The sequence below is a fragment of the Hemicordylus capensis genome, chromosome 3, assembly GCF_027244095.1.
Source record: "Hemicordylus capensis ecotype Gifberg chromosome 3, rHemCap1.1.pri, whole genome shotgun sequence".
Classification (NCBI taxonomy): Eukaryota; Metazoa; Chordata; class Lepidosauria; order Squamata; family Cordylidae; genus Hemicordylus; species Hemicordylus capensis.
Genome location: NC_069659.1, coordinates 319,256,635 through 319,278,446, shown reverse-complemented (window position 1 = coordinate 319,278,446; position 21,812 = coordinate 319,256,635). Strand labels below are relative to the sequence as shown.

Below are 21,812 nucleotides of genomic sequence, written 5' to 3'. Positions count from 1 at the left end.
ACCCCTGCTAATTGAGCAAAGAGACACCTTTTAAAGTTGTGATTCTCTTATATTTAGCAGGGGGAGAGGAACTGGCCCTATCCAACTCCAGCACAGCATCTCTCCACTGGCTGTTGCTGGTGTCAACTTTATGTTTCTTTTTAGATTGTGAGCCCTTTGGTGACAGGGGACCATCTTATTTAGGTATTATTTTTCCCCAATGTAAACCACTTTGAGAATTTTGTTGAAGAGCGGTATATAAATATTTGTCGTCATCGACTCCTGTGGGCGCCAGGAGTCGAAATTGACTTGACGGCACACTTTACTTGAATGTTGACATGGTAGATCATTTTATGGTAAGCCTTTCGTTCTCTCTTAGATTGTGGGGTTGCTGAATAATCAAATATCTGATTATTAGAAATATTTATTAGAAGTGAATAGAAATATTTACTTTCTGGTTGGTGCATATTATGAAAGTAATCCTTTAGGCATGGCATGCAGAATATAAATTCTCTCTTCTTGGAAGAGGTCACCTTAACATTGTATGTTTTTTTCAGCCAAATGGCAAGTGTCCACTTTGCAGGAAAGAGGTTGCATTAGAACATCTGGTAGAATGCCCTTTAGAAGAATCTGATGGTGGGGAAAAGGCTGACCAGGAATGGGTATCCTGTTCAAAGGTAGAATGTCAGATGTGAATACTACTCATTTTTCTTAATATTTCATTAAAAGAACATGCTCTTTGTTTAATGAGAAAATGCATCAAAATGTTACATTGTGAATGAAATACACTGCAGCCTAGATTGTAGCTATGAAGCAAGCAACTGTGTGGATTCTTAATCTAGCCTCCCGAACTTGAGGCCTCAAGGTACAGGGAAGCATGCTGATAAAAGTACTGGTTCAAGTACTGGAACAAATTCTAACTACTCAGGGGAAACTGCTAAGTAAACACTCTTAAAACATTAATAGATATAACCTTTCCTAAATGTATGTATTGGAACTCCGCTACATAATCAAGCTTATATTCAAGGTGGCACAAGGGGTGCTGGCAGCCATTCAGCCTGCCTGGCCAACTCCGTCTTTGGCTGGTGAAACATTCACTCTCTCTGTCTCCTCGGGGGGTTTGTGCTGCTGCAGCCAGTCTGAATGAACCTCTCATGATGGTACATGGATTTTGTTAATGAAAGGGAAACACAAAAGGGGCAATGATTGCCGGGCTTTGTGTGGTGTTTTTGCCTACCATCCTGTTCATTTTCCTTGTCGTCTTCTCTTTGACATACCTTTCCTCCCTCTCTTCCTTCACTAGGGATTTTAACAATTTACACAGACTTGCAGTGGTATTCTGCTTCCTTTAGATTCATTTTCCTTGCTTCGTTCTTAATTCTGCAGTATTGCGGAATCAGTTGTGCAGAATCTTCCCTGCTTATTCTGATGGTTACAATTGGGAATGGTTGTGGTGTCGTCTGTTTCCTTCATTTTTAATGTGGTATTAATTCTTCTCTTCCCTAGTCCTAGTTTTCCACAATCTGAGAATAGCAGTGCTTCTTGGGGGCAGTAAGGGGGCAACCTAGAGAGAAAAACATTGAATGGCTAATACAAACATGCCTCTCTGAAAGCAGGGAGGAGGGGGAAAGGCAACTGGAAAGAATGGTTACCTATGAAAAATTCCTCACTTTCTAACTTGTGAATTCTTGAATCTTCCTACACTTTCACCTATATTTTTTTAGTGCAAGTTACTAGTTTTTAAAAATTAATATATACATATATTAATTTTTAAAAGCTAGTATGTTTTAGTGTATATTAATTTTAAAAAACAAGTTGTATACAGTCTTTGTTGCCTCCTGTTGGAATTCTAGATCTAATAACTAATAACTAGATCGAATAACTTCATTTAAAAGAAACCTGTTTCCCCATCCCCGCTCCCAGCTCTCTGTATTATGATATTAGTTCCTGGTTGGCAGGGTTGCTTTTGTCTGCCTTAGGGTAAGAATTTTTGGTATGTGGTGGCAGGAGAAAAGATCAGTCAGTTTGGCATGCAAGGCTCTGAAAATGTGTGGCTTACTGCAATAATAGAACCCGAAGAAGCATCCTAGAAGGGTTGCCATTTGTAAACTGAAAATAACTATTTTGTGTTTCAGATCAATGCTCTGATGCATGCTTTGATAGATCTAAGGAAACAGAATCCAACTATTAAGAGTTTAGTTGTTTCTCAGTTCACGAAATTTCTGTCTCTAATAGAGATACCACTGAAGTAAGTAGAAATAAGTGCTTGTTTAAAACATTGCTAAACATAAGTTTCTCAGTAGAGGAGAGTTGTGAAAAAAATTAATTTTTTTTAAATATAGTGTCCCGGCTATGCAGCTGTATTTTATTATTATTATTTTTTTTTGGTAGAACAATAACTTCATTTCCTTAAACAAAAATTCATTTCAAGAGCTGAGACACTAAATAGATTGACTCTTACACAACATATTTCTCTTTTTTGTGTCAGGGAATCAGGGTTTGCCTTCACTCGTTTGGATGGGTCCCTGACGCAGAAGAGACGAGTAGAAGCAATCCAGCAGTTCCAAAGCAATGAAGCAGGGTCCCCAACTATAATGCTTCTGTCTCTAAAAGCTGGAGGTGTTGGTTTGAATCTCACTGCAGCTTCAAGGGTATTCTTAATGGATCCAGTAAGTATAAATGGCCTCCCCAACGAGTGTGACCCTAATGATCTGTGCAGTGCATCCCAGTCATATAGGAAGGAATGGAACAAATTCCTTTTGGGCACTAGATATCAGCAAGAAAACCAGCTGAAGTGGGACTTCTCATAGCAGCAAGAAGTCTAATATATTCTTCACTACGTTAAATATGATAGGTAGCATGTCATAAAGCTGAGGACTGGGAGTGTGTATACATCACCTTGAGAGGCTGAGCTACAATGTTCCCTCTAAGGCGTGCACATGTGTGTGCGCACACAAGTTTTTTGATGTCTGCTCAGTTAATTTTAGATCCCGCTCAGGTTGGATCAAGAAAACCCCATTCTGACTGCATGTGCGCACACACTGCCTTGATACCAGAACAAAGCTCATTCCACTCACAGAAGAAGAAAAATTAGAGAGAACACTGCTGAGCTATCATTTTCGTAACAAATGAGTGTGTGAAAGTTGTGCAACGTTTGTCTTTATCTGTATTCTTCAACTGTTCTGTTTTAATGGAAAGAAATATTTTTTTATAGGACCTTTAAAACTCTGTCTCAACTCATTGGTCAATAATGCTTCTGTCACCAACATTCAGTGCCTATTCTTAGTAGCTCAGACTTGATGCCAATGGTAGTGGTCACCAAGAACTAGTTACTGGAGAATGATTGCCTTAAGTCTGTTGCAACAAGATGAATTGCAGATCTAAGCTGTAAACCTAAAAGGATTTTAAAAAATAAATAAATCTGAGAAGCCTTCTATGAACAAGTGATTTCTAACAACCTTAGTAAAACATTTGGTAAAGTCTTCTTCCACAGAACTTTGTGGGTTTAAAATTTAGAAGCCTCTCATTCTCCCTAAACTTCCAGGCGGCTTTCCAAAATGTTTGGGATGGCTCCTCTCTCTGGAGCAGCAGGCAGTGCCCACTTTCAGTTTTGCTTCTCTAGGGAAAGAGCCACTCTGCCCTCCCAAACTGGCCTTTCCTCATGAACAGGCTGGCAGGCTTTTTGCTGAGTTCATCCTTTTTTATTCTCTTTCCTTTTCTTTCCTCTGCCCCACTTCCCAACCCATCCTAGATTTGTCTGGGCCCTTTCTTGGAATGAGGTGCGGGGTGCAGTGTTTTCCTTCCAGGTGTGGCCTGCAATGGCAAGGTCTCCATCAGCAGTAGGAAGACAGTGTAGCTCTGGATCATGGCAGTCTCTCATGCTCTGCTTGGAACAGCTCCTGCAGTTGGGAGTGAGGTTGGGCTATCCAACCCATAATGTTCCACTTTCCTATCAGCTGAGTGCTTCGGCATCCAGCACAAAGTGAAAACAATCCAATGCTCAGGTAACCAGAACGAAGCAGCCTTGTAGAGAGGGGTGTCTGCATCCAGTGCCAAGAGAAGCAGCAAGCCGAGTGTGTTCCAGGAGCAGGGGTACTAGTCCTAACTGCCTCACCTTCACGTAGGGGAAGCAGAGGACAGTGGCACAGGTGGCTGCAGCTCCACAATGGAGGAGAATGGCATTCCATAGGAAGCTGTCATATACTGAGTCAGACCATAGGTCCATCTAGCTCAGCATTGTCTACCCAGACTGGCAGCAGCTTCTCCAAGGTTGCAGGCAGGAATCTCTCACAGCCCTATCTTGGAGATGCCAGGGAGGGAACTTAGAACCTAGATGCTCTTCCCAGAGTGGCTCCATCCCCAAAGGGGAATATCTTACAATGCTCACACATCAAGTCTCCCATTCATATGCAACCAGGGCAGACCCTGCTTAGCTAAGGGGACATGCTTGCTACCACAAGACCAGCTCTCCTCTCTCCAAAGCCCACAGGGGCTCTCCTCTTCCCAAAACCCACCTACAAACCCCACAGGGCAAGATTTGGGTGCCAAACATTGGTGCATAGGTGGCCACAGAGAGGGTGAATAACCAATACCTACCTGCCCAGTCGCATCCGTGTTCTGATTTTTCTGGGGACTGAACCTATCCCCAGCCTTCTGTGGAGTCTTCTCTTGTCTTTCCAGAAGAAGATGGACACCTGCAGAACCTTTGCCTACCCCTTGACTGGCAATTGCATCCTCTCTGGCTTCTGTGAGGGTGAAGTCTAGCCTCTCCAGATTGGACAGTCTGTAGGCGCCAGCTGCTTTGGTGGGTTGCGGCTGGGCGATGCTACTTGGGGAATTGGATGATTCAAAGGATTTGGTCTCAAATGGATGGAGGTGTGTTAGCTGGCCACAGGTGAAACTGTGTGAATCTGCTACAAAGTATTTGGTTGTACTTGAAATATTTTCCTGGCTTGATGTAATACCCAAAGCAGGTTGCAAGCTGCTATGGCAGTTGAGGACCTCTTGGGGTTCTTGTTTACTAGCAACCTCGAGCAATAGCTGGTAGCTCTTAGCAATATTTTGAGCTTTTATGGTGACTGGATGATTTTGTCACAAGCCCATATTATGCACTTCCTCTAAGGGGCAGTGTTGTTGACTCCTGTGGTTTGGTTTGGTTTCAAGGAACCTGAACCGAGTCTTGAATTTGAGCTGTTCACTGTATGTCACCAGACAGTTCTTTCCTTCAAGACCCTGTTTCTGGTAGGTGGCCAGAAAAATTGGGGGCTCTCCTGGAGTTTTCTCTCTAATTTCCCCCCATCTATGTGTGGAATACATTTTGTTCTGGAAGGCAGTATCAAGGCAATGTGTTCACATGTTTATTCAAAGTGGGGCCTTCCTGATTCAACCTGAGTGGAATCTAAATTTAACTGAATGGACTTCAAAAATTGTGTGAGTGCAAGCATCTGTGCACGCCTTAGAGGGAACACTGCTCTCCTGTGATCTGCAGCTCTGAGGACTTTGTATTGGGGCCTCCTTGCCTTTATTCCCAAACAAATTACCCAGAAGGCTCTCCAATTTACTTAGGTCAGCAGCTTATAGGAAGGAGGAGGCCTTGTTTTATTTTTTGGACACTTCCTTGGGTTGGAAGGCTTTCTCAGTCACAATCTTCAAGTGGCTCAAGGAGTGAATTGCCTTGGCTTCCATATCCCTGGGTTTAGCAAGTTCCTGGTGGTGTTACAGCCCATTCCTTGTTGGGGGGTGGTTATGTCAGAAGGGGTTCTCAGGCTGCCTCATGACGTACGCTTTATTTAAGCTGTGTTAGATCAACTCTTTTTTTATCTGTGGACATGGCCTTGGATAGGTGGGTTCTGTGGAATGTCTTTCCTAAATGATGGCCTTGTCTGGGTGGATACCTACCCTATGATAGTACTGCTCTTTTACATCCTGAAGGTTTTGTAATGCCCTTTGGGGATCTAAAGGGAAAAATAAATTTCTTACTGTGCATTCCTGTTCACGTAGACTGCTGAAGGGCATTCCACCCTCCCTCTTCTGTGTCCAAACCAGCACACTTGTTCTCTAGTATCTGCCTGTGCCATATCTGCCCTCTTGCTGTTCCTTCATCTCATATTTTTTCCCCACTTTGGGAATGGAGCCATGGTTTTATTCATGGTGTTGCGTAGTTTTGTTTGTACCAGTTGTGTATGGTTGAGGGACACCTTTGCTCTACCAGCCTGGTTTGTGGTGACCTTTCTCCCTGGAGAAGTGAAAGTGGATGCTGCCTGTTCTTCCAGGGGAGGAGCTATCTGAGAACTGGAATACATTAAAAAAATTTTTTTTGAAAACGCATTGCTTTTTCACATTACTTATTGAATATCCCTAATTAGGCTTGGAATCCTGCTGCAGAGGACCAGTGCTTTGATAGATGTCACAGACTTGGACAGAAGTTGGATGTTGTCATCACCAAGGTGAGCTGGCAATCATCTTAGCTCTTGTGATTAAAAAAAAAAAAGCAGAGTTGCTTTTAAGTGCTGCTTCAAAATCTAGCATATACATGACCCTGACTGAAGGACTGTAGATGCACTCAAGGATGCTGTTTAATATGATTACCTCTTAGCTAGTCTTTGTACTCCGTGGGCTGATTCCCAGTTACAGACACGATTGGGAAATACCTCTAATCCAAAAGAGTGCACATGGAGCAGTCAGGGTGTGAGTGCATAGAGAACCACACCAGTCTGTGGGGGAAAGGAAAGGAGGGAGTAAATCGAATCTCGTTCCCTCTCCTGAAGAGCTGATTGGCAAGATTCAGGTTTTTAAAAGGGACTTAACACATGCTGTCCTGGCTGCTGGCAGAGGGGGCGAGCATGGGTGCAGTTCCTTATCTAGTGAAGAATATCTAGGCAGAAGCCTGTTCACATGCATATACATTCCTTGCCTGAACTGGGGCACTGCTTTAAGGGAAAGCTGAATTGTCGTCTGCAGGGAGACATGTCTTCTTGCTGCAGTTAAAGGCAAATGTTAGCACTGCCCCCCCGCCCAGGAGATGAACCTTGGAAATGAATATTTTGGAGATGCCAGGGAGGGAACCTTCTGCATGCAAGCAGGCAGATACTCTTCTCAAAGGCTCTTCTCATCGCTTAATGGGAATATCTTACAGTGCTCACACATGTCTCCTATTCAAATGCAAACCAGGGTGGACCCTGCTTAGCAAAGGGGACAATGCATGCTTGCTACAGCAAGACCAGCTCTGTGTAGACAGTACTGAGCTAGATGTACCAATGGTCTCTCACTATAAGCCACCTTCTTATATTCCTATGTAAGCAACAAGGTAACGCATAGTCACACTTCAAGATCATGGGCTGGATCCAAAGAAATTGGAGCAGAAGGAAACTTTTGGGAGGAAATAAATGTCTACTCCTACTCCACCACTGCAAATATCGGCATCTCCTGAAAAGCTGAATGCTAAGGGGATAGAAATGACAATGTGATTCAAGGGCTATAGGCTGAGGGGGGAATTGTTAGAAGCAGAGGCACTTTTTGTGGGTTTCCTTCCATTTATGTTTCTTTAGAACCAACTTAGTGAATTTTCAGTAATATTTTGATAGGTACCTAAATCTTTGGTTTGTCTTCTCTCTCTCTTTTTAATTGCATTTAGTTCATTGTGAAGAACTCTGTGGAAGAAAATATGCTGAAAATCCAGAACAAGAAGAGAGAACTTGCAGCTGGAGCCTTTGGAACCAAAAAACCTTCTAGCGAAACAAAAATTAATGAAATTAAAACATTGATGGATTTGTGATTTTGAGATGTTAGGACCATATCTAATGCATAAAGTCACAGTTGAGACTGAGATGCTATCTGTTCAGCATTTACATAGTGTTCAGTATAAATAATAATGTATTAAATCATAGCCATGCACGAAGTGTGCTGTAAAGTGAGTAGGTGAGGAAAGAACTGCATCTAATTTTTTGTTTGTTATTAGACTCAGGTTTGGGGACAGTGAAATGTGGATTTCAGAAGCAGAAACGAAAGAGTGTTGTGTCACGCCCTGCCCCCGGGAACATAAATATTTTCATGCTTGTTTCTTCTGAAATTTTCTCAGTGTGGATCTTGTGGATCCTTCAAAATAAGGAATACTCGCTGACATGATGTGCAGGTATAATGGGCACAGAATTAATCAATGTTACCATTGTAATGGACATGGAAACAGCAACTCTACTGTTTCTGACCTGCAGTTTCTCCCATTTGCAAAAATGGGAGAAACAGGGACACTGCTTGTGGAACTGCCTGTCAGAAACAGGCAGTACTGCTTTCATGTCCACAGCAGTTTCCATCCCCGTTAGATTTGTGCATCATGTCAGCACTAAAGTGTGTGTGTGTTTTAAAGCACAGAGAAACTAATTTTCTAACTCAGAGCATCACATTTTAATTTGTGTTCTAGGCAGATTGCCAACAGCAATAGTTGGTACATGCAAAAATATGCTTTTGCCCTCTGGAATGGATTGTGGCCTACATGCAAACTAAGAGTTGCACGTGGGAAATGTGCACGCAAGGGATGATTTTTAGCAATCCTCCTACAGTTTCCTGAAAATGTGTTCCTGAGAGTTGGAGGACCATCATTCTTGAGAGGTACAGGCAACTGCAGAGGGAACGATTGTTTTTACTAGACTTTATTCAAACAATTATAACCTTGTAAGTTAAAGTTAAGTGGGTTTTTTCAGTGTTATAATTTCTGAGTCTCCGTGTTGAAGATTTATGTTCATTACTGCATATCGAATTTTGCACCTAATGTATAGCAAGACTCTGAACTTGTAACAGACTGTTTAATGGAAAACAAATGTTTGAGTTGATCATCTGCTTCTTTATGGTGTCAGTCAATCAAAAAATAGCATTTCCCAAATAGTAAAATCTCAGCAGCTTAGTGCCAGTTTAATTCTAGCTAAATAAAAATTCTGCTTTATCCAGACATAAAATTTAACTGGATGTCTGTGTATTATTTTAAGATTTTCTGTTGCACTTGGTTTTCCACACACAGTACAAAGAGTATTCAGAACTGGGGACCTAATTATCTCATATTAGAAACCTCAATCTTATACATTGCCATATCATTTTATAATTTAGACAAAATCTGTTCTTTTATAGTGTATGCCATTGTTAAGGTCTGGTTTTTAACCAGTAGCATAGCTTTTCCTGTCTGATGAGCCAAAATCTCTGCTACTTACAGACAGAGATGTGCAAACAAGTTCAACATTGAACTGGTTCAGTTCTACAATTCAGGGTCAAACTGGACCACTTCGTTCAGCCCAACCCAAGACCGAACACAAACCCCAACCCCAGTTGTTTGGGAGGTTCACGAACAATTTCAAAAGTACTCTTTAGTACTTACTCCCTCCGGGGGCCTTCTCTGAGCCCATGGGTGTGGGTGTGTATACCCCTCTCCCCCACCGCCGGCCTACCTCGTGCCAACGATTTCCCAGTTCGGGTTCGGTTAGGAAGAGGGAAATGCTCCCTTAGAAGGGACTCCTTCCGAGAGGATATGAGTCCATATCCTCTTGCACAGGGGATTCTCCAGGGGTGGGGGCCTCCTTGTAGTGGATGATTTGATCATTAAAGGTATAGAGAGATGGGTTTGTGACCTGTGTGTTGACTGCACAGTGACTTACCTGCCTGGTGTGAAGGTTGCAGACATCACACTGTCTAGACAGGCTGTTAAGCAGTCCTGGGGAGGAGACAGCTGTTGTGGTGCAAGTCGGCACCAACGATGTGAGGAAATGTAGTCGGGAGGTCCTGGAAGCCAAATTTAGGCTGATAGGTAGCATATTGAAGTCCAGGACCTCCAAGGTAGCATTCTCAGAAATGCTACCTATTCCACATGCAGGTACAGTGAGACAAGCAGAACTGAGGGGTCTCAATGTGTGGATGAGATGGTGCGGGGAGAAGGGGTTTAGATTTGTTAGGCACTGGGATACATTTGGGTGCAAGCAAAGCCTTTAAAAAAGGGGTGGACTGCACTTGAACCAAGATGGAACCAGACTGCTAGCACTTAAATTCAAAAAGGTCACAGAGCAGCTTTTAAAATGATGCCTGGGGAATAGCTGACAGGAGCTGGGTGGCATCTGGTTTGGCAAATGCCATCCTTTAAAGTGTGAAGGTGTAAAGGATTCATATAAAACAGAAGGGGACAGAGCAGAACCACATGAAGAGCAGACAGAAGGCTGTACCCGCTGGTCGAAGAGCCAAAAGAAAGCATACACCAGGGAAGAGATTCAGTGTATACACACATGGACAAATTTGTTGGTACCCTTACAGCTCATTGAAAAAGTGTTTTATTCCTCCTGAAAAGCGATGAAATGAAAAGCAATTGTCCCATGTATACCTGCATGCCTTTGATAGGTCATTGAGTAAAGCAAAGCAAGTGTGAAAAGAGGTAAAGTATTGCTTATTCTACAAAGATATGCTAAAGTGTACTGGACACATTTGTTGGTACCCCTAGAAAAGATAATAAATAATTGGATGAGAGTGGTTTTTCAAATTAGCCGTTTTCTTTAATTAGTATTGCACATGTCTCCAATCATGCAATCAGTCATTCAGCCTATTTAAATGGAGAAAAGTAGTCACTCTGTTTGGTATCATTGTGTGTCCCACAATGAACATGGACCAGAGAAAGCAAAGGAGAGAGTTGTCTGAGGAGATCAGAAAGAAAATTAGACAAGCATGTTAAAGGCAAAGGCTATAAGACCAAGCAGTCTGATGTTCCTGTGACAACAGTTGCAAATATTAAGAAGTTCAAGGTCCATGGGACTGTAGCCAACCTCCCTGGATGCGGCCGCAAGAGGAAAATTGACCCAGAATGGGCAGAATAGTGAGAATGGTAGACAAAAAGCCAAGGACAACTTCCAAAGAGAGGCAAGCTGAACTCCCAAGGTCAAGGTCCATCAGTATCTGATCGCACCATCCGTTGCTTTTTGAGTGACAGTGGGCTCAATGGAAGAAGACCCAGGACGACTCCACTGTTGAAAGAAAAACATAAAAAAGCCAGACTAGAATTTGCTAAAATGCATATTGACAAGCTACAATGCTTCTGGGACAGATGAGATGAAACTTCTGTTCTGTTCCTTTGGACAGATGAGACAAAACTGGAGCTTTTTGGCAAGTCATATCAATGCTATGTCCACAGACGAAAAAATGAAGCCTTCAAAGAAAAGAACACCATACCTACTGTGAAACATGAAGGAAGCTCAGTTATGTTTGGGGGCTGCTTTGCTGCATCTGGCACAGGGTGCCTTGAGTCTGTGCAGGGAACAATGAAATCTCAAGACTATCCAGACATTCTGGAGTGAAACTTACTGCCCAGTGTCAGAAAGCTCTGTCTCAGTCGCAGGTCATGGATCCTCCAACAGGATAATGACCCAAAATACACAGCTAAAAGCACCCAAGAATGGCTAAGAACAAAACACTGGACTATTCTGAAGAGGCCCTCTATGAGCCCTGATTTGAATCCTTTTGAACATATATGGAAAGAACTGAAACATGCAGTCTGGATAAGGCACCCTTCAAACCTGACACAGCTGGAGCAGTTTGCTCAGGAAGAGAGGGCCAAACTACCTGTTGACAGGTGCTGAAGTTTCATTGAGAGCTACAGAAATCACTTGTTTGCAATGATTGCTGCTAAATGTTGTGCAACAAAATATTAGGTTGAGGGTCCCATTATTTTTGTCCATGCCATTTTCATTTGTGTTATTATTTGAAATATTCTGTTGCATCCAAACTCTAAAGCAAAGTCTGATTTTTGTTAAATGCAAAATAAACCATGATGGGTGTCAATTACTTTTGTCAGTTTCAAGTTATTTCAGAGACAATTGTGGGCTCTTCTTTTTCCGTGGAGGGGTACCAACACATTTGCCCATGTGTGTATATATTGGCTTATATGCCAATGCCAGAAGCCTCTGAGCCAAGATGGGCAAGCTGGAGTCCTTGGCTGCTAACAAAGAGATATAATGTGCATAACAGAAACATGGTGGAACAGTGAGAACCAGTGGGACACTGTTATCCCTGGATATAAACTCTATAGAAGAGACAGGTAGTAGCCCACCGGGCTGATTTGAAGAGCAACAATTGCTTATCTGATACATGTCTTCATTATGATTACAAATGCAGAGTGAGTTTGACAATGCAGTTTTTGACAATGGAAGTCCACCATTTCAAAAGTCTCTTCAGGTTCTCCTTCTATTCCCTCTGGCCCACTTTCCCAAACCCCATTTGTCCTTGTCAATGGATTATCCACAAACTGAACAGTCCTGATTGTGAGGAGATTGAAGCTATAAACTCCCATTTCTACTATCAAAGAACTCAGAAAAAACCTATTCACACAATCAAAAACTGTTCTACCCAGGTTGGGAGCTATGTGTGCTCCCAATTTTCAGTCATCTGGAAGCAAGGTAGGAAGAAAACCTGGGTAGCTTTTCCTCCTACCTTGCTTCCACACAATCACTTCTGCCCAGGTTTTTCTCTTACCTTGCTTCCATACAACCAAAAATTGTGAGCACACACAGCTCCCAACCCCGGGTAGAGCACAGTTCTTGACTGTGTGAATGACCTCCTAGTCCTGGATTCAGATAAATTAATTGAATGGCCTGCTCTGAATTTTCTTGAATGTTTCGAGTATACACAATGCACTTTCCAGCTTAGAACCATAATTCTGTCTATCCTTAGGCTGGTCAATTGTGCTAAACTAGCACAATTCCAATGCATTTACCTCAGTCGGAAGGGAGAACTGCTATATTTGAGAGCAAAGTTAAGCAGTGGAGACCAGTTCTATTCCCCATAGAACACAGCATCACACTCAACATAAATCACTACAAAAGAACACCTTCACACTGACTAGTGTGTGAAAATGGTGGTTCAGTGAGCAGAGAAGAACGCATGTGCTGTCTTGTTCTGCATTCATCTATCCCTTGCAGAGGGCTTGTTTAATCTTACTCCATAGCCTACAGTTGTCTGAAGAGGCAAGGGCTGTTCACTAGCAGCTGGAACAGTACAGAATGCAACGAGCCCAACAGAAGTGTTAATATTCCAGCACTTTTGTCCTTGGGGAAAGAAGCTGTGGGAGACTGGGCTGTTACATTGCTGAAATAGATCTCCTTTTATACTTAGTGCCATCATAGGCAAAGCCTTTGATAAGCAGCAGGCAACCACTGGTGTATTTCTTCAGAGTGTGTTTTGCTGTTTTGGCCTGGCTCGACAGTTGCTTTTCTCTAGCCCATACAAAATAGCTCTAGGTTCCCATGAATATACTTCTACAGAATAGGGAAGTTATCTGTTTTAGTGGGGCTGGAGAGATTTCCACTCAGGCAAGATTTGTTGAACTTTACTGCATTGATTCTTTGACATGCACAACCAGTTAAATACTGAACATGCAGCATGCATAGCTTAAGCTCCGATATGAGTGCAATATACAGCCTCGTGTTGCTATAGCTTGGGGCAGCTGTACAGTACCATAAGTGCAAGCTTTCAACAGCAATCACTTGAAGCCTGAGATCAAGTAACTAATGAGAATGAGTTTGGGTCTCTATTTTGGTTTTTTAAAAATGAAAAAAAGTATGGAAAAATATATGAAAAAGTGAAAAAAGAGGGAACAAAAAAATATATGGGAACCCCTATTTAAACAAGCTTCCACTCTTCCTTTTCTCTTTAAAGGAGGCACTTGAAGAGTCTGGTAATATACACACTTTATTTACACTTAAGCTGTTAAGACAAGTAGTCAAGGTTCTTAAAAGCCATGACAAATCATACTTTTACATACACACACACCCCTCTAAAATAAATCTTTCCAAAAGTCAGTGATAGACACTAAGGAATGCTGAGAAGACAGTTTGATCAGGGAGAAAAACCAGACAGCAGTAGGAAGACTATGTGCTAAATTATTGCTAAGCAAAACTAAGTTTTTTCTAAATTGGGGGAATGCAGTTTAATTTAGGAACTGTCCCTTTAATAGCTACACATGACAAAGATGCTTGTGGCACAGTTCATCACAGGCAAGCCTTAACCCACCCAGACCTATCTTGGCAGTACTACCTACTAGAGGCAGACTTGGACAACAATATGCCCATGGGCCCTAACAGACACACGACATGCACACATCTGGTACTTTTTCTCAATCTTGTGGCAAGAATGGCTGACATATTGCACAAGGTTACATCAGCTCAGTCCCACTGTATGTGCACAACTTGCATAAACAAGAGTTTGTGAAAGTTTGTGCAGGGGTTAAGAGCCCCTGGTGGCGCAGTGGTAAAACTGCCACCCTGTAACCAGAAGGTTACAAGTTCGATCCTGACCAGGGGCTCAAGGTTGACTCAGCCTTCCATCCTTCCGAGGTTGGTAAAATGAGTACCCAGAATGTTGGGGGCCAAAATGCTAAAATCATTGTAAACCACTTAGAGAGCTCCGGCTATAGAGCAGTATATAAATGTAAGTGCTATTGCTATTGCGCAGATGTTACACAAGAGCAAGCCCATTTCCAATGACTTACTGGTGTAATACTTGCATAAGCTGCATGTGTGCAATGTCACTGGGCTGATATACCCTTGTGCAGTACTGGCAGCCAGTTCATCTAAGCCACTTTATGTATGTTACACATGAACTAGTCTTGGTAGCACATGTAGTGGGCTAGTTCAAACAAGCCACCAGGAAAGAAGGCACCCAGGATGCCCCGGGGCTGTGATTGCACATCCTTCTCACACATAGTTCCAAAGAGCCCTGTCATTGCAAGAATCTGGTTCTGCAAGGGATGATGGTTCTAACTCTCCATCCCAGCTTGGGCCTACAGCTGAGGGTTGGGACTCTTGCACCTGACACTCCACTGAATGACAGGACCAGCCAACAGCAAGTGCCTTGAGACACTACCATTGCTGGGTTCGGCACAAAGAGCCACTCTGCCTGTGTTCTGGTCCAGCTGGACTAGCAGTTAGTACAGGGATCAGCTCCCTAGGCAGCTGGTGTGAGATGAGTTCCAAGAACAATTAGATCCAGATCCCACAGCAGCAGGCTGGTGCCCTGATTAATGTTTTAGGGCACAGCTTCTACTTGCCTTAAGAAGTATCCTCAAGTTTGTACATGTAGGCAGTGGGCAATATTACCCAATAAATAAAACCTAATTTTCCTGTTTAGGAATTCTGCTAAAGCTGCAGCATGTGCCTTTCTGGACGACTATCCCTTTCCCAGCAGCATACAGGAAGAGAGCCAGACAATAGCTAGCACTTACAAAATTTAACACTCATCCTCCCCTTGGCCTGCCTGCTTTGTTCAGAAGCCAGTCAGGGCTTGTTTTTACCTCAGACTTCTAAACTCACTTGCCACTCAAGTTCGAGAGCCTTTTCTCCCCAGTTGCTAATGCAGTTGCACTAGTGGAAGCAAACAATTCATATACTGAAGAGGAATTGTGACTAAGTTATGCCATAATATATTATTTTGAAAATGGATGGGTGTTCAGCCAGACAGGCAATTGGTTATTCAATCAGGTAAAACCGGAGCAGCTATAGCTAGCAATGCTTTCAAAGCCATGCTGTAATGCAATGCCTACACATTTCAGCCATGTTTAAAGTTAGTGGTAGCTTGCATTAAGCCATGATGGGAAAGAGAGACCAACAAGTATACACTTCCTCCCAGACACTTCACTGAGGCAGCCAACACACTTGAGTAGGGAAAAAAGCACTTTAGCAGAAGGCAAATTCAGTCCTTGAATGGCACTGTAATAGATCTACAAGGGATGGACCCTGAACGCAGCAATGATATGCAGTGCTTGGAGGCAGTGTCAAGTTGAGGCGGACAGATTGCACTGCCACTGACAAAAGTTGAGTGCTGTGTGTTTACTATGATTCTTTATTTGTTTTATTCTGAGTGCCAATACAGGTAACAGTTCCAAGGATTTTCTTCCTAGTCCCAGAAGTACACAGAACTTAACAAAAGCATTTTGCCATGCTGTGGATACTGTGCATAGAAGTCTGGTCAGATCTTCCGTATGGCTGGAATTGGCAGAGTAAAAAAAGCAGTGTCGTTACAGTTATGTTGCATATTTCATGTCTTTACTGTAAGGCCCCCTTCACTGTAGCTGCCTTAACCTCTATCATTTTAACATAGCAAGCAACAAATGGTCTGGGGTGAAGGGAAGAAGAGGTAAAGCACAGTCCTATAGGTATAAGGAGGAGGTTTCAAGCCAGTCAAGTGCCCTGTTCCCAGTGAGTTCTTTACAGGCATGTTCATCATTAAGTTTTGTGCAACAGGAAGAGGACTGGCTGCTGGACACATGACTGGAACATGGATTCATCCTTAAAAACACCTTTGCTCAGTTCTTACCTGCAGCACTGCCAGCAACCTTCTGCTGAGCAGTGGCTAAGCTGAGAGGAAGTTTCACTGACCCTATCTGACCTTCCTAGTTGATATAGCTTTGAAACAAGTCCTTGTATTGCTGATGTCGCTGCAGAGCAGATACAAGTGCTCCTACTGGAGGTAGGTGTCGAGTTTCTTCTTTATGTTGTCAAAGCTGTCTGCTCCCATGTAGTCCGCCTGGCCCTGCTCCCATTTCTCTTTGCGTTCTTCAGAGGATATAGAAGGCGGTGAGGGCGGCAGGGCGGCAGAGGAGAGCGACATGTGGGACACTGCCTCCGCTACCTCCTCCTGGAAAGGAAAGACCTGTGAGTAGGAGAGGCACCACTTCATGAAGCAAAGGGGGGTAGGGACATGAAGTAGAGCAGCGGGTGGGAAAACCAACGAGAGACTTCCATGCAAAGCAGCAAGCACTATTTACAAAAATGAAGCTGTTAAAAAACAAACAAACAAGGAGCTTATCTAAATCAAATGGAGCATCACAAATAGCTAACAGGTTTAAGTTCTTCATACCTCTCTACAGAAGCCACAAGAGAAAGCCAGTGTATAGACCAAGCCCGATAGCTGCAAATAGTTCATTAGAAAGGTGAAATAGGGACAAAGCACAGCTCAAGAAGAGATCAGTACCTTTGGTCTCAGAAAGGTCCAAGAACTTAACTAATGTTTCTGTATACCAAGCTTAAGTGGCTACAGAGCTGCACTGTGTATGCGTGATTAGGCTATGAGCGAGAAGCCAAGTCATTTTAGCTAGATATATTGGCTGACACAATGCACAGCCTACAGTCTCCATCATGGTCTGCCCTGGGACTGCTGCACACTTCAAAAGGCATCCCTGATGCTATTCTGATGCTATGTTTCCATGGGTTTCCCCATCTGCAACCATGGGGAAAGCTGCAGAAACACAGCTTCTGCAACTGCTCCTTTGAAACAGCATCAGGGCTGCCTTTGAAGTCTGCAGCAGCCCCAGGGCAGACCATAATGGAGAATGTAGGCTGCGCATCATGTCAGCCAATATGGATATTGAAAGGCCAAGAGTCTCAGCAGTTCTGCATTTGCACATTAGCAGCAAGAATCTAGATATACCTTCAGTTTTGCCACCAAATTGTAAGACAGCAAGTACAAATACTGCCAGTCTGCCCTGATAACCCTGCCATTTCTGTTTGCAGTATGGGCAGCTTCATATATGTACCAACTGGCTTCCTTCAGTGATCCAATTCTTTTTTGGATGTTTCTGGGAAAAGCCACCTTTAAGGAGGTATGTTTGTAGGTGTAGTGCAGAGCACTGCACAGGGCACAAATGAAGGCACGAGGAGAACAAGCATGAGTTGTCCTCTTTGCTAAGCAGGCTTCTCCCTGCTTGCATTTGAATGGGAGATTACATGTGAGCACTGTAAGATATTCCCCTTAGATGGGGCTGCTCCGGGAAGAGAAGGTTCCAAGTCCCCTCCCTGGCATCTCCAAGATAGGGCTGAGAGAGATTCCTGCCTGCAACCTTGGAGAAGCCACTGCCGATCTGTGTAGACAATACTGAGCTAGATGGACCAATGGTCTGAATCAGTATATGGCGGCTACCTATGTTCCTAAGAAGGCACTGAGGGCCAAATTCACATCTGACACTAGTCTAGTTTCAATTTCTGCTGAAGCCAGAGTATTTAAGGGCAATACATCAGTTTTACCAAGTCCGTTTCAGTCTTAGTTGTGCTGCTCTCAATGGTCTACAAGATCTGAAGTTAAAGAAATAAAACCCCTTGGTATACAGAAACACCAACAACAATGGCTTAAAGAACGCTTAGGACTGCACTCAACTCTATTTTATGTTAACAGTAGTAGAGTAGCAGTCTCATTACGAAGTACTGTATATTACACATATGAGAAGGAGAGTTCTTGTAGGCCAGCAACACAGACATCTGCAAGACTCAAGTGCCACCAAGCTATTCAGTCTAGCAAGTTGGGCTCTTAGCAATGACAAGCAACCACCAGGTTCAGATGCTTCAGACCTCTTGGGAGTGTAGTTCTGCAGAATGTAGTTAGGGGCTGCACAGTTGGATGCTTCTCCATGTCAGACACCATGGATGTGAGGTTGCAAGCATCTTTCCTCACTACTTCATTCTGCAATAGCGCAATCTTGAAGATTCAAAGCTTGGCAGCAGTGAGATTCCGTTTCAGGTACATGCATTTTTCTCCCCTCTAACAAACTATGACAAAGTGTATTCCACATTAGTGGAAGCTCCAATTAGGATTACACTTGTTTGGTTTTGACAACGATTAGGGTTAAACTAGACACTGTGGTAGCATAACCCAACACGGTCTTGCCAGAAGATTCATATGCAGCAGTGTGAGGAGACTTAAGGTGCAGCATGGATTGGCAAGAGGGAGCATCTGGAGCTCTTTTGCTGCCTGTACTTTCCCCTCCAGTTGTCTTTCCTCTCAGTGGGAGTTAGGAGGGACAAGTGATCTCAGGATCCATTGGGAGAAAAAGCAGAGGTAACATGGTGGGGAAGCTCAAATGATTCCACACTCTTCCGAACCTGCCCATGCTGTAGTTTAAATTCCTCTAGCACAAGCTTAAGAGTCTTGTCAGTGCTTATCCATACACACAGGCTGACTGTTAATGTTTAGTTTGCCCCTTAATACATCCTAGAAGGGCAAATAGTATGTGTTATTACAGCAATAGTTGCAGATCTGAGCCAGTCAGAAGTTTCAGGAGAAAAAAGCTAAACCAATTGGGCTTCAGCAAGTCAATTCATTTAGTAGCCTTGCTAGTGCAAGATCGCAAGCTGTTTTTGTAGAACCATGCCAGTTTCAGACCAACCAAGTCAAACTCCATTCTACCAGATGCCAATCGTAATGGCTTTCTGCAGGCAAGGCATATGACCCTTGTCCCTCCACTTCCCCCAGACAAGGCAGAGGTTAAATTAGTTTAGAACAGGACATACCGCCTTTACACCAGTAGCTGCATCTTTAATGGCACCATGCTGCTGTAATAAGGGCAAGATGTTTGTCACAAAGGTATCCCACCACATATTGAGGAACTCCGGATGTATCATCGTGGCATCCTGAGCATCTTCTTTGACACTCTTTGCTTTGGAGTCATACGTGTAGTTCCATGGTTTCATTCTGCCCAGGAAGTGCACCACTTTAGCATTTGTCCCAAACCTGCCAGACAAGAGGAGTGCTACCTGAGCAGTTGTTACATCATAAAATAATTAGCCATTGTCCTTAAGCACAGATAGAGACAGCCATCATTCATATATAGACAGAGTCACTTTTCTGCAAGTTGCTTTAAATTTTTTTTTGAAGAGCTGCAATAATGCAAGATCATGAGCTCTGTTTTAGATCTGTTACATACAAACCCTTTCATTAAGATAATAAAGCCACCATATCAATTTATCACACACCAATGAGACCCAGCTGGCAACACGTGTGAATTTCATAGAAGTACTACAATCAACCAGAGACCTGGGTTTGGCACAGCTCAACTTGGTATCTGCATTAATAAACTGTTCTGTACAAAGTGCAGAATTAGATATGGTAAATAGAGGTGTGTATGACTTGGCTTTTAAAGCTTTGTCAGTTGTACAATAGTAACTGCTGGCATAATCACTGCCTGCTGAGTGTTGCAAGGCAAGATTTCAGTATTTCACTTTATTTAGTAACTTCTGGTAAAGCATTAAGAGGCATCAGCTATATGGAATGGCAATTAACCGACACCTTCCAATTGCCTTACTAGGAAGAATGGTCAGCTGGTTGCAAAACATGAAGATTCCAGGTCCGTTTCCATGATTAAGACACAGACCTAGAGAAGAATGTCTTAAGAGTTCTAGCTGTAAACTGCAGCTCCGATTGCATGTGAACCCAGTAGCAAGCTCATAGTAACAGAGGGGCCAAGACTGAGTTAGACGAACAGCTCCTCCAAAATGGCTTCTAGAAGAGGGAAACAAGGATGTCTGGGAAGAAACCACTTGCCTGAGACTGTTGGTTGCTCTTCCTTTCCAAATGGCTTTCTATCAAAATGTTAGCAAATGGACCCGCAAGCATCTTACACTCCAAAATTACTACAGTAGTCTGATCCAGTTTGTTCACTGCTCTATGCCACCTCCCTAAGAAGAAAGCTAAGCTGCTACCTGAACCTCAGGAATATCACTGAAAGGGATTTTATTTGGAGGCAGAGATCCACACCTGCTCCTGGCAAATCCCTTTTCCACTCTAAAAAGCCAACAGATTAGTTGTGAGCATTACAGGGTTTAACATCTAGTTAAACTGGACAATCATGTAATGCCCCATCCTCAAGACAGCTTGCATGAACCTTCATGTTTTGAAGCCACCAGCTTCCTGGTGACTGAGACTTCCAGCTGTCACTCAAGTGCTTTAGCAGAAGCAGCAGCCCTGGCCAGCCATAACACATAGCATGACCTCAAACAGCAACAAGGTCAAGTATAGGAGTTTCCTATCACAGACCTGGAAAAAAAGAAGTTACCTGCCAAAAACTCTGTCACAATACCCCTCACTGAGCCATTAAGTCTTCTGGAGACTCAGTAGTAGGTATTCATTCCAGTATAGGTGGACTTCCAAAAATAAGTGTTCTAATTTTAACTTGACAGTACTTCATATGATGCTCAGATCACAAGACATAGCTTGAAACTGAGCCACTGCTTGCGTTAGCTGCTCCATTAAGCTGTAGTTACTTGATGTTGCCTAGAGACTCTGGAGTTCATACAATTGCTCATTTACTCCTGAAAGAGGCCTGCTTTTATTTAAGTTCTCCCCTGAGCTTAACATTCAATCAATGCTAGCACTAGGGCCAAGTTGATGTAGGAACCTGAGTTTTCTGGAATGAATCGATTACTATCCTGCATAGGAGAAAGGAAATTGTTAGGCAGTGGGCCATGTCTATTCTGTAGATGTTTTCAGTAAAAGCTTAGGCTCCACAGCTTGCAGGAGATAACGGAGGCTGCAACTGTGTTTTAGTGTTTAACCAAAGAGAGCGCGAGAGAAAGAGGAAGAACAGCTTCCAACATTGTGAGTGTGCATGTTTGTTGCTCTTTTGGGGCTCAACCACTGGAAATATATCTTTGACCAGAAAATGAATTACCTGACCCAGCTCTTAAGTGTGACTTTAACAGAGAGCCAGAGAACTTTAACAAGCTGAAGGCAGTTCTCTTGTTCAGCAGGATACCTCCACTTGCCCAAGCATTTTACTATCTGTCAGCCCCAAATACCCATGTAGGACTTCTTTATGGCTGTGACAGATATGTGCTTTCTCACCCAGTAACCTGAATGTTCAGAGCTATAGGGCTGGCATCCCTGGATGATGGGAGTCACAGGTCAGAAAGCTCTGGGATGGGCTTTAGCAAAATATAATGGCCTGTTTCCTAACAGTCATGTTGGTTTTCAGTATAGGGACTCTTAATCCAATTCGACAAGTAGGAAACAGGCCAAGAGGCTATTCCAGCTGTACCCTTGTCACAAGGCAACTG

The 21,812-nt window shown here is 43.1% G+C and overlaps 2 protein-coding genes across 5 annotated transcripts in view; one reads left to right on the top strand and one right to left on the bottom strand.

Annotated features, from left to right (window-relative positions):
- Positions 1-8,932, top strand: part of HLTF (helicase like transcription factor) — a 59,859-nt gene extending 50,927 nt beyond the window's left edge. Inside the window, 5 exon segments of the mRNA XM_053310324.1 lie at positions 537-656; positions 2,115-2,227; positions 2,468-2,648; positions 6,345-6,425; positions 7,613-8,932. Coding sequence (XP_053166299.1) covers positions 537-656; positions 2,115-2,227; positions 2,468-2,648; positions 6,345-6,425; positions 7,613-7,753 — 636 coding nt within the window. The 3' untranslated portion in view covers positions 7,754-8,932.
- Positions 8,933-15,808: 6,876 nt separating this feature from the next.
- GYG1 (glycogenin 1) overlaps positions 15,809-21,812 on the bottom strand; it is a 32,422-nt gene continuing 26,418 nt past the window's right edge. For 2 of the 4 annotated variants that reach the window (XM_053310898.1, XM_053310899.1), the window contains 3 exons: positions 19,272-19,491; positions 16,849-16,899; positions 15,809-16,626 (listed from right to left, as the gene is read on the bottom strand). In XM_053310898.1, coding sequence (XP_053166873.1) covers positions 16,450-16,626; positions 16,849-16,899; positions 19,272-19,491 — 448 coding nt within the window. In that variant the 3' untranslated portion in view covers positions 15,809-16,449. The remainder of the gene's footprint in view (positions 16,627-16,848; positions 16,900-19,271; positions 19,492-21,812) is intronic. The other 2 variants (XM_053310900.1, XM_053310901.1) reach the window with 1 other exon arrangement.